This window comes from Urocampus carinirostris, chromosome 9 (genome assembly GCF_059441175.1).
Source record: "Urocampus carinirostris isolate Australia breed hairy pipefish chromosome 9, RoL_Ucar_1.0, whole genome shotgun sequence".
NCBI lineage: Eukaryota > Metazoa > Chordata > Actinopteri > Syngnathiformes > Syngnathidae > Urocampus > Urocampus carinirostris.
In genome coordinates this window covers 31,421,713-31,437,318 of record NC_142357.1, presented here as the reverse complement: position 1 = coordinate 31,437,318, position 15,606 = coordinate 31,421,713, and the positions used below count along the sequence as shown (strand labels likewise).

At 42.0% G+C, this 15,606-nt stretch overlaps 1 protein-coding gene across 2 annotated transcripts; it reads left to right on the top strand.

Moving 5' to 3' along the window:
• The first annotated feature begins 1,100 nt into the window (after positions 1-1,100).
• Positions 1,101-15,025, top strand: ints5 (integrator complex subunit 5). Of its 2 annotated transcripts, XM_088343504.1 has the most exons (6): positions 1,101-1,376; positions 3,304-3,556; positions 6,855-8,831; positions 10,543-10,944; positions 13,382-13,480; positions 13,541-15,025. In XM_088343504.1, exons 1-6 carry the CDS (start codon positions 1,300-1,302, stop codon positions 13,685-13,687), a joined length of 2,955 nt encoding a protein of 984 aa, XP_088199630.1. In that variant the 5' UTR covers positions 1,101-1,299; the 3' UTR covers positions 13,688-15,025. The 2 variants fall into 2 exon arrangements, with proteins under 2 accessions (XP_088199630.1, XP_088199628.1); XM_088343502.1 differs by having other exon boundaries at positions 1,102-1,376; positions 13,382-15,025.
• Positions 15,026-15,606: the final 581 nt, after the last annotated feature.

Below are 15,606 nucleotides of genomic sequence, written 5' to 3'. Positions count from 1 at the left end.
TGATTTGCTGTTTCGTCATAGTCTGTGTATACCGGATGCATACCTGTCAACCTGTACGTTTTTGCCGTACAAAGTACGTTTATTATGCATTTTAAGACATGTACGACGTACAAGAAAATCTGTAGGGAAAAACACAAATTTGACAATGATGGATACCATCCGGTATACACCAACAATGGCGAAACGGCAAATCAATCAAGTTAAACGAGTTCGCTGCGGTAGCCTCTATCTCGGTATCGTTTTTTTTCGTTGCGTATGCGTCTGCCGCCTGGGGATTTCCCATCATGCATCATTCAACATCGGATTTCATGTGGTAGTTGTGTAGTGAAACGAAGTCCGTCTCTTTTTTAGAGATTCGGCTTTTTCGGCTCATTAAAGAGAGCCGGCTCTCAAACGGCTCACTTGCTTTGTTGCATTATATTACAAATCATTATTGTTGTATAAAGAAGTTAAGAAAAAAAGGAAGTATAAAAGGAGAAAATGAAAAAAAAGACAGGTTTGTGGTTATCCCTTTAATCAGTATATTATCAACAATAATTTAATGCAGAAAATGAATTCATAATTGGAATAAGAAAATGTATTATTCTACTTAATTATGGTTACATGTATTTTTTACTTCTACAATGAACGTCCAAGCTACTTCATTTTTGAACTTTTTTTATAATAAACCTCATTCATGTCGAGCAACTCAGTGTCTCACAACAAAATGTTAATGAACAATATATATGATATAACGAAACACATGTACAATATAACATGTTAAACTACATAAATAAACACGTTTGGAAAAAAAATATGGAGTAAGATTATTTTGTATTTTCTAAGGGAAAATACGACAATTTGTAAGGGCATGGAGTCCTGGAGCGCGACAGGTATGCGGATGGTACCCATAATTGACAAATTTGCGTTTTCCCGTACAGATTTTCTTGTACATCGTACACGTTTTAAAATGCACAATAAACGTACTTTGTACGGCAAAAACGTACAGGTTGACAGGTATGTTAATTAGTTTATTTCCCTGCCTCACCCTGAATGCTGCTGACGACACGAGATTAAAACACGACCATGCCCCTAACAGAACACAGGATGTCGCTAGCAATATCAATGACGTCATCAATTTACATTTTTCTCCATCGAAGAAGAAAACACTTCCGGCCAAGGAGCGCCCTTTCGGCGTATTCTTCGCTACGCTATTTGACAGAGAATAATAAGAAAAAGGGGTTATAGGCACTCTAAATTGAAACAAAAGGGCCATTAGGGAGTTTTTAATGTCCCTTTCTTGTGTTAGAATAGTAAGCGATGTCTGTGGTGTTTGACGGGAGTCTGCTTAATGCGATGCAGAGCTCACACACTCACACACCGCTGCCTGTTTTGAGGTGAGTGAGTGGAGACGCCGGAGAACCTCCATAAAACAAAAAATAATAACGCTTTTGTATTTTAAACTTCTGATTTTGGATTCTACAACAACAATCATTAAAATATGTATTTTTTAAAAATTATTAACAAGTCTTCACATTTTCCTTCTAACAAGATAACATTAAAGGAACAATGTGTTTTATTCAGTGCCTCCTAGTGGGAAAAGTGTTTTTCATTTAAAGATATTGATTTAAATAATCAGCAAAATTACGTAAACTCATACAAACGTGCGTTTTGTAAAATACCCATAGGTTGCAAAAATTATTTATTTTACGTAATATAAGCCTCACTTAAAGGGAGCTGACATCTTGCTGCTAGAATATCCCAAAAAACAGATCACTTATAAAATGTTAACAAAAATAAGAAAAGTGTTGCAGTTTGGTTACCTTTAAGTCTCTGTAGTTTGTATTGTTCCCTGTGCTTTGTAGCAAACAGAACACAAGACCGTGTGACATTTAGTGGTCGAATAATACACACTGACACTTTAATTTGTGTTTTTGGAATTGCATAGCCAAGTGTAATACTTTGCAATTTGGACCAAAATGGACTATTGCAATTTCACTCATTTACCGATTTCAAATTGCAATAGAATATGCTCTTTATTTTTCCTTTATTAAATGGAAAGACATTATATTTGATGATAAGTATTTACTCTGGCCATTTTTTTAAAGTTTTTTTAGTAGGCTTAAGTGCTCTCTTGCGTTATCAAAACCATTTCCTGACATGGTTAGTCTGTGCCCTGGCATCACATTTTCTTGATTTTTTTTTTTTTTTTTTTTAATTTATTATCGTTATTTGTTTTCTTTTCCCATTTGGTGAGTGTGTGTCTTTGTATTTCAGGATCTCGGGATGTTAGGTGATAGAATTCCAAGGATTTTTCTTATTGTATATTGAAATCTTTCATACAGCTTTTAAAGTTACCGTTACCTGATCAAATCAAACGTGTTTGTCTAGCATCTTTTCAGACAAGAAATTACAACTCAAAGTGCTGTATATAAACCTTTTTCCCCTCGTCCAACAACTTGGAACAGCAACTACAGACAAACGCACAAGGGTTAAATTGAAAAAAATAATAGATACATAAAATGGTAGAACAGATCTAAACAAAACAAGAAGGGAAAAAGACACAGGACATGTTGGAAAACAAACTATTGCTGACTAAACCTGACATAAAAAGAAGACAATGCATGATATGTTTGAAAACAAACTATTTTGAACTGTCCAAAACCCGAAAGTGAGAATTTTCTGATCAAAATGCACCAGCTCGGTTTAAACCAGCTCGGTGGCCTTGGGGGTAGGGCGCCCGCTCCTAGACTGGGAGGTTGCTGGTTCAAGCCTCGGCCTAGTCATACCTAAGACTTACAACATCGGTACTCATTGCCTCCCTGCTTGGCGCTCAGCATTATGGGTTGGAATTGGGGGGTTTGGTCACCTGACTCCCAACACATCAGTTGGGTTGAGCGACGGGGCTGGGAACCCCCTCCTCTATATCAATCTCCCAGAAAGAGTTAGGAATGTGTTCTTGACTCTAGCCACCTCCCACTAGGGGGATATGGCTCCGGTAAATGTATAAATTCACTAGAGGTCAAGTCATGTTTATGTGTATAGCCCTTAATCATTTAAATCTTAAGCTCAACTAGAGCCTAAACCAAAATTCGTCTGTGCGACAGTCGGACCCAGAGAAGCGGGGAGGTGGGGTGGTCTTATGGCCCAAATCACCCTTTCTTCCGAGTCCTACAAATAAAATAGGAAAATTTGGGTTTCTTCGGGCTCGGTCCCTCAAATCAAGTTAATTGGTCGGGCTTTAATACCTGCTGGCCTGAGTTTTTTAGCCCCGGTCTTACCACTAAAATTCACTCTCTCTTCCATTCTCCATATTTTTCCAAGTGGCCAGGAACTGTCCCAAGAGATCAAGTCCTTCATCAGTGGCGTTGACACAACCCAGGGTCGCAAGCTAAGTGTCCGGGAACACGCCCGTTGTGCAGTACGTCTGCTACGATCTGTCCCAGCCTGTCGAGGAGCAGTGCTTGAACATCTGAGAGGCGTTTATGATGAACACGTCTCAGTCTTTCTGCACCACCTAGAGACCGAGGGAGATGGCAATTCAGGGATCAGCACTAATCTGGAAGACATCATTCAGGTGGGATAATGTCAGTTATTAGAGAAAACTGCATTTCATTTGGTCATTCTAAAGTTCCAATTCAGTGGTAGTTGGTAGAGCATCGGCACTATGTAACAAAGCCAATCTTTTGGGTTTCTGTGTTCTGTTTTATTGAATCTTTTTTAACAATAATTTTGGTAAAATCTTTCCTTGTGTTTTTCTTTCATTAAAACGATTCCCCAACCCCCAAAAATGTATGTAAAGCAAATGACAAAACAAACTCTTAAAGCAGTGAATGGCCAATCTTTCTGAAAAAAGGATCTTCTTGAATTCTGAGGCCGAAGTGACTTGTTGTAGGGGTTTTTGATTGATTTATTGAATTTGTTTCCCTCTCTTCATCCAATAAAAAGTTTACAATGAATTCAAAATCAACAACTTTGAGGAAAAAAACGAGAAAACAGAAAGAAAAAATGAGCTGATGGGGAAAAGCATGAGCTTATCTTGGCAGTATAAACACCTTTCACAATAATTTAATCATAAAACAAATTCTTGTAACAAAGTCTTCTGTTATGTATACAGGGAGTGCAGAATTATTAGGCAAGTTGTATTTTTGAGGATGAATTTTATTATTGAACAACAAGCATGTTCTTAATGAACCCAAAAGTCTCATTAATATCAAAGCTGAAAATTTTGGAAGTTGGAGTGGGGCTTTTTTAGTTTTAGCTATTTTAGGAGGATATCTGTGTGTGCAGGTGACTATTACTGTGCATAATTATTAGGCAACTTAACAAAAAACAAATGTATACCCCTCAGTAGCCTAGATGGTAGTGTGCCCGCTTTGAGACTGGGAGGTCGCTGGTTCGCGCCTCGGCCGAGACATACCTAATTGGTATAATGGCGGCGCCCTCTGGCTGCGGCTGCATCGACTCGCTACAACGGGTCAGGTGTATTGACATTTCGTTCTGTGTACATTGTTACAAAGAATGACAATACAAAGGAAATTATTATTATTATTATTATTTCAATGATTTATTTTCATCAGGGAAACCAATATAACAGTTCAACATTCACAAATATACATTTCTGACATTCAAAAACAAAACAAAAACAAATCAGTGACCAATATAGCCACCTTTCTTTGCAAGGACACTCAAAAGCCTGCCATCCATGGATTCTGTCAGTGCTTTGATCTGTTCACGATCAACATTGCGTGCAGCAGCAACCACAGCCTCCCAGACACTGTTCAGAGAGGTGTACTGTTTTCCCTCCTTGTAAATCTCACATTTGATGAGAGACCACAGGTTCTCTATGGGGTTCAGATCAGGTGAACAAGGAGGCCATGTCATTAGTTTTTCTTCTTTTAGACCCTTTCTTGCCAGCCATGCTGTGGAGTACTTGGATGCGTGTGATGGAGCGTTGTCCTGCATGAAAATCATGTTTTTCTTGAAGGATGCGGACTTCTTCCTGTACCACTGCTTGAAAAAGGTGTCTTCCAGAAACTGGCAGTAGGACTGGGAGTTGAGCTAGAGTCCATCCTCAACCCGAAAAGGCCCCACAAGCTCATCTTTGATGATACCAGCCCATACCAGTACCCCACCTCCACCTTGCTGGCGTCTAAGGCGGACTGGAGCTCTCTGCCCTTTACCGATCCAGCCACGGGCCCATCCATCTGGCCCATCAAGACTCACTCTCATTTCATCAGTCCATAAAACCTTAAAAAAATCAGTCTTGAGATTTTTCTTGGCCCAGTCTTGACGTTTCAGCTTGTGTGTCTTGTTCAGTGGTGGTCGTTTTTCAGCCTTTCTTACCTTGGCCATGTCTCTGAGTATTGCACACCTTGTGCTTTTGGGCACTCCAGTGATGTTGCAGCTCTGAAATATGGCAAAACTGGTGGCAAGTGGCATCTTGGCAGTTGTACGCTTGACTTTTCTCAGTTCACGGGCAGTTATTTTGCGCCTTGGTTTTTCCACACGCTTCTTGCGACCCTGTTGACTATTTTGAATGTAACGCTTGATTGTTCGATGATCACGCTTCAGAAGCCTGGCAATTTTAAGAGTGCTGCATCCCTCTGCAAGATATCTCACTATTTTTGACTTTTCAGAGCCTGTCAAGTCCCTCTTCTGACCCATTTTGCCAAAGGAAAGGAAGTTGCCTAATAATTATGCACACCTGATATAGGGTGTTGATGTCATTAGACCACACCCCTTCTCATTACAGAGATGCACATCACCTGATATGCTTAATTGGTAGTAGGCTTTCGAGCCTATACAGCTTGGAGTAAGACAACATGCATAAAGAGGATGATGTGGTCAAAATAGTCATTTGCCTAATAATTCTGCACTCCCTGTAGATTATTGGGAGATTTCTTTATTATATTCTAATTTATTAGGATTTTTTTTGTTTGTTTCCTGGATATCTATTTTGTTCTGAGGGATTTTTAAACCACCTTTTAAGGTCATTTTGTTTTTGTTTTTAAGGGGGAAAAAAATCCCCCTAGTAACTAATGTTGGAAGTACAAGCTCAAGAATAATCTTGTGTGTGATTATATTGAATCAGATGGTGTGATGAGAAATGAGAATCTTGAATTTGTTATCTGACTTCATATTAAGCCATATGTTGATGTTTTTCCCAATACAGTATGCTCCGTATCCTTAAAAAACAAATTTTGTTTGTTAATTATCCCAACTCACACGCATTAAAGGGTCAACTGAACTTAAATCCATCCATCTATCCATTATCTTCACCGCTTATCCTCAGTAGGGTCGCGGGGGTGCTGGAGCCTATCCCAGCTATATTCGGGCAGTGGACAGGGGACACCCTGAACTGGTTGCCAGCCACTCGCAGGGCACACAGAGACAGACAATTCGCTCGCTCATTAACACCTAGGGACAATTTGGACCGGTCAATTAACCTAATATGCATGTTTTGTGGGAGGAAAACCGGTGTGCCCGGAGGAAACCCACGCAAGCACGGGGAGAACATGCAAACTCCACACAGGAGGTCCGATCTCATGACCTCAGAACTGTGCCACACAAGCGCTAACCACTGCGCCGCCGTGCCCTGAATCTTAATACTTATGTTTATTTTTTATGTTGACTGTGTAGTGTTTATTTCCTTGCAACACCCTTTACAGCCTGGTATTCCTGGAAGGAGAATTTACCTCATGTCCAACCCAGTCTCAAGTTTATTAACTTTCCTTGCTCTTGTGTAGGTTTTAGATCAGGGGATGTAATGGTGGTCTTTGCAGACCTTTAATACTTTTTGTGAATAAGAGTTATTCAAACAAATGTGACATGATTTGACTTGAACGTAAATTTGTGTTTCTGTTTCGCAATAGGAGGTCCATGGCGTACTCTCAGAGTTCATCCGGCTCAACCCGAGGGCTTGGGCCCCTCTGGTGTCCACCTGGGCTGTGGATTTACTGGGTCAGCTTAGCAGCAAACACGCTGGTCGAAGGGTAGCTCCTCACTCCTCCAGCCTGAATGAGCTCCTCCAGTTATGGATGTCGTGTGCTGCCACCCGTTCCCTCATGGAGGCATACTCTCAGTGTTTGGCCGCCATGCTGGCCTGGTGCCCTGACGCTTGCGTGGATGCACTGTTGGACACTTCGGTCCAGCATTCTCCGCATTTTGACTGGGTGGTGGCTCACATCGGCTCTGCCTTCCCAGGGACCATCATCAGCCGTGTCCTGGCCTGTGGACTAAAGGATTTCTGCTCTTATGGTGCCAAGGACCCAGCACCGGTGGTGAACGGAGTGGAAAAAGGAAGCCGGGTGCCAAAGATTGGTTCTGTTGTGGGAATCCTCGGGCATCTGGCGGCGCACCACTCGGACAGTATCCGGAAAGAGTTGCTGAGAATGTTCCAAGAGAGTCTTAGCCCTTCTAGCCCCATGTCTCCCACATCGTCCTCCACCTCCTGGGAAGGTTCTCCTCAGCTACGTCGAGCTGCGGTACCATTTCTCCTTCAGCTAGCCGCCATGTCGCCGGATCTTTTCGGGGCCTTGTCCGGCGAGTTGGTTGATCTGCTGCGCCCGCCTGTCCTGCTCCAGTTGCACAGTTTACTGCAGGGACTCGCCAGAGACGAACTGGACAACATGTTGGGTTTAGCAGTCCACCTTATATGCCAAAGTCCAACGGGGGGGGCTCGGGTCCTGCGTTTCCTGGCAGACACGGCCACGCCGGCCTCAGTTATCATCTCAGGTCCGGGCTCATCCCCTCACGAGGGCGTGAGAGAAGGTTGTGACAGCCTCCTGCAAATGCTGCTCCTGCACCTCCACAAGTTGGTTTACAACCGCTCAGATGGGGCAGACGGGCACCCGCATCATTCGGCTTCCGCTCAGCCGCAGATCACAGTGCCGTTTTTGGAGGAGCTTCAGACACATGTGGGTGAACTCTGTGCCGAGACGCTGAGACTGGAAAGAAAGCGGCATCTCTGGCTGCATCAGCTGCTTTGCCTTTTGTCCGTGTATGGCGGACCTAGCGTGGCAACTGAGGCGCTCTGTCAGCTGCTCACCCAGGCCCGAAACCCAGAGGAGCTAGCTTTGGCTTGGCAACTACATCATAACCTCTCGTCCTCCATGGCTGGGCTGGTCAGTGCTGCAGTGGCCCACTGCGTGGCCCAGATCCACACGCACACTTTTGGACCACGGCAGCTTCGGCAGTTGCTTCTCAACTTGGCCACGGTAATCAAAAGTCAAGACGAAGACAGGAAAGGAACCCTGGATGGCCAGTCCACCATGGCTTCCCAGGTTGGTTCGGCTATTTCCATTCACCTCCACGATTTCAGCCCTCTCTTACTCCACGGCGATCCCGCTGTATCTCATGCGGCGGTGCGGCTCCTATCGGCCAGTCCGCTCCCCCGCGCCGCCTCACCGGCACACCTCCTGTTGCTCTCCCGGGCGGCTGTTGCTCATTTTTTCCTTGCTCTGCGGCGGAGAGGGGAGGTAGGGAAGGCAGGTAGAGACGGCGGACAAGCAGCCGAGGCCGTCAGCTGCTCGGTTCATTTGCTGTCCCGTTTTGCTGGGTACTCCCCGTTTACTCTCAAGGCAGTACTTCAGCAGCTGGTAGAAGGAGTGTTGCACAAAGGAAACGCCGGGCTCTTCGGAGGGCAGATTGCCGACATGTCGGGCGCTCCTGTGTCGTCCCAGTCGGGATCCCTTGATGTGGGAGCTTCCTTGTTGGACATCAATTGCCGCTTCGGCACGACCGTCAACTTTTCGGGAAGCGTCTGGTCAGTGTTCCATGCCGGTGTGATCGGCAAGGGATTGAAGATGAGGACCGCTACACCTCAGCCAGACCCATCCGGGGTCACCCTGGTAAGTAGAGGGTAAAAATAAAACGTGATTTTATTCATCTTGTTTAATTGTTTGGATTACAATTTGAGTTTAAATTTTTTTCCAGAGTAAATACTTTTCTAGTAAGAGAAGTTTCTCCTCAGATAAAATGTTAGAGAAGTTTCTCTTAACTAGAAAAAAAGTTTTGTCAAGGGAAAACAAAATAACTTTAAAAATGTAATCGTACCATTTGGGTTTGATATTATATGTTGGTATTTCCACTGTACAATGAGGACTTTAATATTTCCCACTAGCGGAAAATGCTCCTATGCTTGTTCTATGGTGGAGCTTAAAATTCTACATTCATTATACATTTGACTGTTATTTTAAACCAATAGGTCCGAAATTTGCCGTTTTTTCAGTTGTTTCTAATCAAACAAATCAAAAGTTTTAAAATTATTTATACAATATACATAACTTTTTAGGTTGACTCCTTTGCTTTAGTTTTTAAAAAAAATAATGCATTTTTGAGTTATTTCTTGTTTGTTTGGATATTTGTTGTAAATAAAGATTTTTTGGGTGCTACTTGTACAAAACCACTGAGGAATTTGCATCACAATTAACTCAATTAGGCAACTCGTCCGTTCTTGTCCCAAGTTGTTTCGTTTTTAATTCAACTGTTAACAGAATCTAATAAGCTGTGTCAAAGGTCTTCTTTTAATATGCTGGGGGAAGCTAAAAATGAATGGCATGCTTCAAATGAATAGAATAGAATAGAATTTACTTCTATTGTCATTCTTTGTAACAATGCACACAGAACGAAATGTCGATACACCTGACCCGTACAGTTAAACTGTAGCGAGCCAATGCAGCCCCAGCCAAACAGGGCGCAGCCATTTTAGTCATTAGGTGACCAAACCCCCCAATTCCAACCCTTAATGCTGAGCGCCAAGCAGGGAGGCAATGAGTACCAATGTTGTAAGTCTTTTAGGTATGACTCGGCCGAGGCTTGAACCAGCGACCTCCCAGTCTCAGAGCAGGCGCCCTACTATCTAGGCTACGGAGCTGGTGGACATAGGGTCTCAGTTTGAACACAACTGCATTTATTGGAAGCAAACAGAAACCCTGAAACAAGGAAAGGTTTCGTATGGTTACATCTAAAGTTCACTGGTATTAAGTATCAGGCAATGTTGTGTGATAATGGTATGACCGATACTAAACATTATCTAATTCAGTGCCTGCCCAGTTAACTCATTTCCAGCATGAAAAAGGAAGGATTGAGGTCCAAAGACATGAATGGCACAGAATTTAAAGAAGTTGTACAGAATTTAGAACTTTTTTACTTGCGGCCGCCATCTCCTGGCTGTTGTCATCTCTGCAGCCTTTGTCAGCTTCTTCATAAAGCACATGAAAGTACATAGACTTCTTAGACGTGCTTGAATAAAACTTTTCATTTTTTATTTTTTTATTTTTTTTTCAATAACACCCTGGCCCATATTCTACCTACCCAATGTGTTCCACCCCAAAAGTAGATTGGCGCTCTGGGGAAAAAATAAAGCTTAAGGGCTCTTTGAACTCAGTTGGGCATACGTAACAGATATTAAATACAGGAAATATTTTACTTTTGACTTTTTAAGGACACCTTTAAATTAGATGTTTGTCTTCTACAGCTGTCATTACCAGTGAATTAGAAATGGAAATTATTTGATTTATCTATAAACAGTTCCCCCCCTCTGTCATTATTTCCCTTCAGAACATCCAAACATTGCTGATGGTGGTAGTCCAGTGCTGCAGCTCCTCGGCTCTCAACGGATCTCGGCCCCCTGCTGACCCAGACGAACCCCCGCCCATCAACGCCGAAGCGGCAAAAGTGGTGGCCGTCACCCTGGTGGAGAACGTGTGCCCGGACGTGGCAAACGGCGAGCTTTCGTGGCCTCCGGAGGAGCACGCCCGCACCACCATGGAGCGCGACATTCACATCCGCCGCTGCTTTGAGGCCCACCCTGTGCTCTTCACCTTGCTTCAAGTAGTAGCTGCAGGACGCCCGGCGCTTTGCTACTGCTCGGCTGTTCTTAGGGGTCTCCTGGCCACGCTACTGGCTCATTGGGAGGCGTCTCGTGAAAGCTTGTCCACCGACTCGCCGTGGCACCTAAAGGTAATTCCAAATTTTTAGACATTGCAAAATGTAAGGAAATTGTACATCTCTCTCTCACTCTCTCTCTCTCTCTATCTATTTCTCTATCTCTTTATCCATCTACCGATATTATAAATATATATATATATATATATATATATTGCATCGGTATATTCCAATTATTTTTCCGAGATAATTTATTTTGAAGACAACATTTATTGTCTTTGTCATCTGGAGCTGTGACGTCATCGAAGGAACACCAGCACCCTAGCAAGCCAGACGCTGCTTTGATCTATGTGTTGATTAGTCAAAGAGGGGTATTTTCAATCACGTTTTGGTGAATCCATAGGTGTTGTGTCGCAGATGGATGAAATAATGGTACAACTCAGTTAGTCAGATATGGTGCTAGAAATTGGACAAAATTTGTAAAGAGCGTGCAAGTGTGGGAAGGCCTTTAAAAGAGGTCGTTGTTATGCTCGGCACATTTTGAAGAGGACTGACACAGAAAATATAACTGCTCAGGACAACACAGACTGTTGTCGCGTGCAGTTCATGGAAACTCGATGCCTGAAAACAGAGTTTTGTGCTGAAGGTAAAGTGTAGTTTTTACAGGGAATGCCTAAGCCTTGTGTTGCAGGTGAATGTGCAATAGTATAACAAAGGGCGGGCAGCCAAATAGAGGCTGGCAAAAAAAAAACACACAGAGAACTAATTGGGACAGCCACGAAAGGCGTACACAGCCTCAGGGGAAAAACACTGGGCTGGCCGACCCAAAAACAAGTAGTGAGCACCCAGATTAAGCAGGAATCAACACTGAAAATACACAACGGCTATGGCGACAAGCGGCGATGCGTGGGTTGGTTGTATCTCTGAACCACTAGGGTCGTAGGGGCACCTTTTCCTGTGGTGTGTCTCCGGCAAGTACAGCCAGCGGGTGCCTATCCGGTCTCGAAGCCTACAAAACTCAAAATGTTATGCATGGAGGTTTTCACAGAGCGCTAGTAACATCTGGATGGAATTTTTTATAAAGGTACGCATCGTTTGGAACCTACTGTAAAAAGGAAAAATCATTAGCGAACATCTGGCTCCACCTAGTTTTAAGGGGTGTAATTGCTCACAAAACAAAAATTTGGCATGAGTATGTTTGTACAAACGTAAATAAAGCGATTTATGTGGCAATAGCGGGATGCACGTTAGGTTTTCTATGCATTCAAAAATCTGAATCATAATGGGTGTCTATGCTTCAATAATTGTAGCTCATGTATGCTTCAGCATCAAAGTTATTATCTCATTGCTGCAGCTGCTTAGAATGGCCAGCAGGTGGCATTTTGAAATCAGGACATTTTAGACAACCCATAGAAATTTCTGCTCTCTAGTGTTTTTTTGGATGAATTGTTTTTTATTTGAATTTAAAATACTCAAAAATTACAATGTAGCTTGAGGGTTCAACACCCAAAAGATCAAGCAAAGCACTTAGATAAGTTTTGATTGGGTGAGCGGTAGGAATGGGCAGTTATTCAGAGCGTGTGCATTCATCCTCCTCACCCAGCGCCATCTGCACTGAAGGTAAATATATTGGTATCCTCGTTTGTAGTATTTTGTGACATTTTTACAAAAGAATGTTGCTTGCACCTTGTTCTGAAACTATTAGACTCAACGCCCTTAAGTAACTGCAGGACGGAGATGAATTTTAAGTGGCATATTTATACTAATATGGGATGTGGGATAAATCAAATTTCATAGAATTGATCAAACATCACACAGTGAAATAAATTGTGCTGAAGAATTAACTTTTGTCTGAAGAGCGGGTTTGGTGCTTTTGTTGAATTTTGTTTTAAAATATATGGTGTGGCTCCCTCAAATATTTTTTCAACTGTTTTTGCTTTTACAGCTCTTAGGGTCAGAAAGGTTCCCATCCCCTGGAATATAGGTAATGTCCAGTTGACAGCTCCCTGTTCCAAAATAGTGACCAATGCAGCAGGTTCTAGATGATGTCATACATCAGGTCTAAGTGCCGGTACGATGGCTCGAAATGCATGCACCGTGCAACAACCAGACTTATCCTCCTCCTTCAAGGAGAAGAAGACAAGAGTATGATGCCAACGACTCTCTAAAGCTATTGAATATACGTGTGTTTACTGTTTTTTTCCCTAGACATATCTGTCAGGGACATTATTTTGTCAGAATCCCTCTTAAAATCAGGTCAAAGAAACTTTTGTTTACTACAATCGCTATCTGTTTCAGAGCTGGCCTCACATGTTTTTTTTTTTTTAGGATTTGCCATTTTAAAAGAGTTGTTTTACCTAAATGATGTTGCAGCTCTACAGCCAAAAAGACAGATGCATCAACCTTTGACTTAAGTTTTGACTTGGCGCGTGGAATATTTTGCAACGTGTTTGCTGAATTGTGGAGAGGAACACTACACGTTCTGTGTCTAATTTAAAAAATATCTTTAAAGGCATCCTGTCTCCTGGTGTCTTGCATGGGAGAAGGTCAGCTGCTGCCCCCGGTGCTGGCCAACGTCCACGAGGCTTTCGCCCACCTGGCACCTTTTGAGGTGAGGCTTCTGCTGCTAGCAGTGTGGGAATACGTGAGAGCTAACGGCCCCATGCCGCAGAAATTTGTCTTCAACCCGGAAAAGGGTCTTTTCTGCAGAGATTTCTCCCGGGACGGCGACGTGGCCCGGTACGTGTCCCCGGTTCACAGCGTCCTGCATAAGAACATTGACAGGCTGGGACACCTTTGCTGGAGGTTTCAGCTCTGAAAAACACAGGAAAATACATGTTTGAGTTAGATCACACCTGCAGTACCACTCTCACAAGGTTTTGTATTTTCTGTCCGTACTATAAGGCGCATCCAGGATTATAAAGCGCACACCCAAAAATAGACTTTTGTCAAATGTTTTTCATACATAAGGCACATTAAATTAAAATTGCAGTAACAACTACCCTATACATATGTATATCTATATCAGTGCAATGATTGATCAATTGATAAATGTCACTGACCAAAATGGCAAAAACATTTTATACAATGGGAATAATTTTGTAAAAATGTAATGTAATTATTAAACCACCAGTGATAAAGATGACATATCCAAAAGCTTTAGATTTTATCTCATTTTTTTGACTCACAGTGCCAAAGACACATTTTAAAGAATGGAGAAAACAAAGTCTTCCTGAAAGATATAGATAAAGGCAAAAAAGCTCGAAGTGGGAAACCACTCATTGGTGTATCATGTGATGAATCGGACCTTTTGATTACCGGTATTTATATCCTCCTGGACGACTTTCTGTCTGCTCCATTCTCATTTGTGTATGGTCCTGTGGGTAAAAATAGTGTGATGATAAGATAAAAATGAATGTCTTTTCATGTACTATTTATATCATTGGTGGTCCAGTGTAAGGATTCAGCGCTCTTATTGCCGCGACTTGGGTCCGATTCCCGATGCATACAACTTTTGGCGATTTTGGTCTGAGACCATTTTCAATCAATCAATCATTGCAACAATTACAGTAATAAACTGAAAAACCTCATGTAGTAGTGCACACAAATAAATACTGTATGCATTTCCAATTTTATCTATCAGTATTTTTGCATAAGGTGCATCGGGTTGTAAGGCGCATTTTCAAAATGTTTGGACAATTTGGGGTCTTTGGGTGTACCTTAGAGTTTGGATAGGAAAATGCGGTAAATTTCCTGTGTGAATCTCCGCACATGTACCTGTATGTATATATTTTGTAATATATTCTTAGACTTTATACTTTTCTAACATCTTGTTTCTGTGAAGAAGAAAAATGTACTGAACATTGACTCCCTTGCACTTAAGGAAATTGAGTGTTTGTATTGCATTGTTCATCGGTAATTAAAATGTATTTTCTGCTGTAAGTCATGAGTGAAAAAAAATTCCATTGATACAGTTTTCAAATTTGGCTAACATGCCCAAGAAGGCTCCATATCCAACTTGGAAATTAAATGATATTATTTGGGTTCTTTAACTGTGAATAATAATTCTTAGGTCCCGCTTGAGAAGGCAAGAAAAGAGCCTTCCAGAAAAGGATGGAAAGGGTACAATTTGAAATAAAGCTTTCCAAAAATGCTATACGCTCATGTGATTTGATTTAACCACTTTTTAGTGTGTAAAACATGTTGGGTTTAGCTGTGAGCAAGATATCAACATGTACTTAAATACAAATACACCATATGCCGTGTACTTTAAATTACTTTGTAACATTTTGAGTATGATTTTGTACTACCTACCCTTATCCATGTTAAATCTCAGGGTAAGGTTCCCAAAGAGCACTTGACATTTTTTGGACATTGGGCTAAATCTGGTCTGGCCCATTTTTGATAATATTTAGTCCAAAAATAGACATCTAGAATTAGATCACTTTCAGCTCATCCAGCATGGACCAAATTCATACCTGGCAACCCTGAATGACAACAATTTTACAAGGCCAACTTTAAAAAAGGGTTGTCAAACAAGTGTAAAAATTGAGGTTTAACCTTGAAATTTTTAAATCAGTAACGCACACTTGTCAACCTCGAGTGATTAAAATATGTACGGATATATCTAATTCCATCCATCCATTATCTGCACCGCTTATCCTCAGTAGGGTCGCGGGGGTGCTGGAGCCCATCCTAGCCATCTTCGGGCAGTGGCAGGGGACACCCTGAACTGGT

Bases quoted from the DNA above. Each gene is read 5' to 3' on its own strand.
- ints5 (XM_088343502.1), top strand. From the start codon at position 1,300: ATGTCTGTGGTGTTTGACGGGAGTCTGCTTAATGCGATGCAGAGCTCA. The intron at 3,557-6,854 runs GTGGGATAATGT...GTTTCGCAATAG, and splicing joins ATCTGGAAGACATCATTCAG to GAGGTCCATGGCGTACTCTC. The intron at 8,832-10,542 runs GTAAGTAGAGGG...ATTTCCCTTCAG, and splicing joins ACCCATCCGGGGTCACCCTG to AACATCCAAACATTGCTGAT.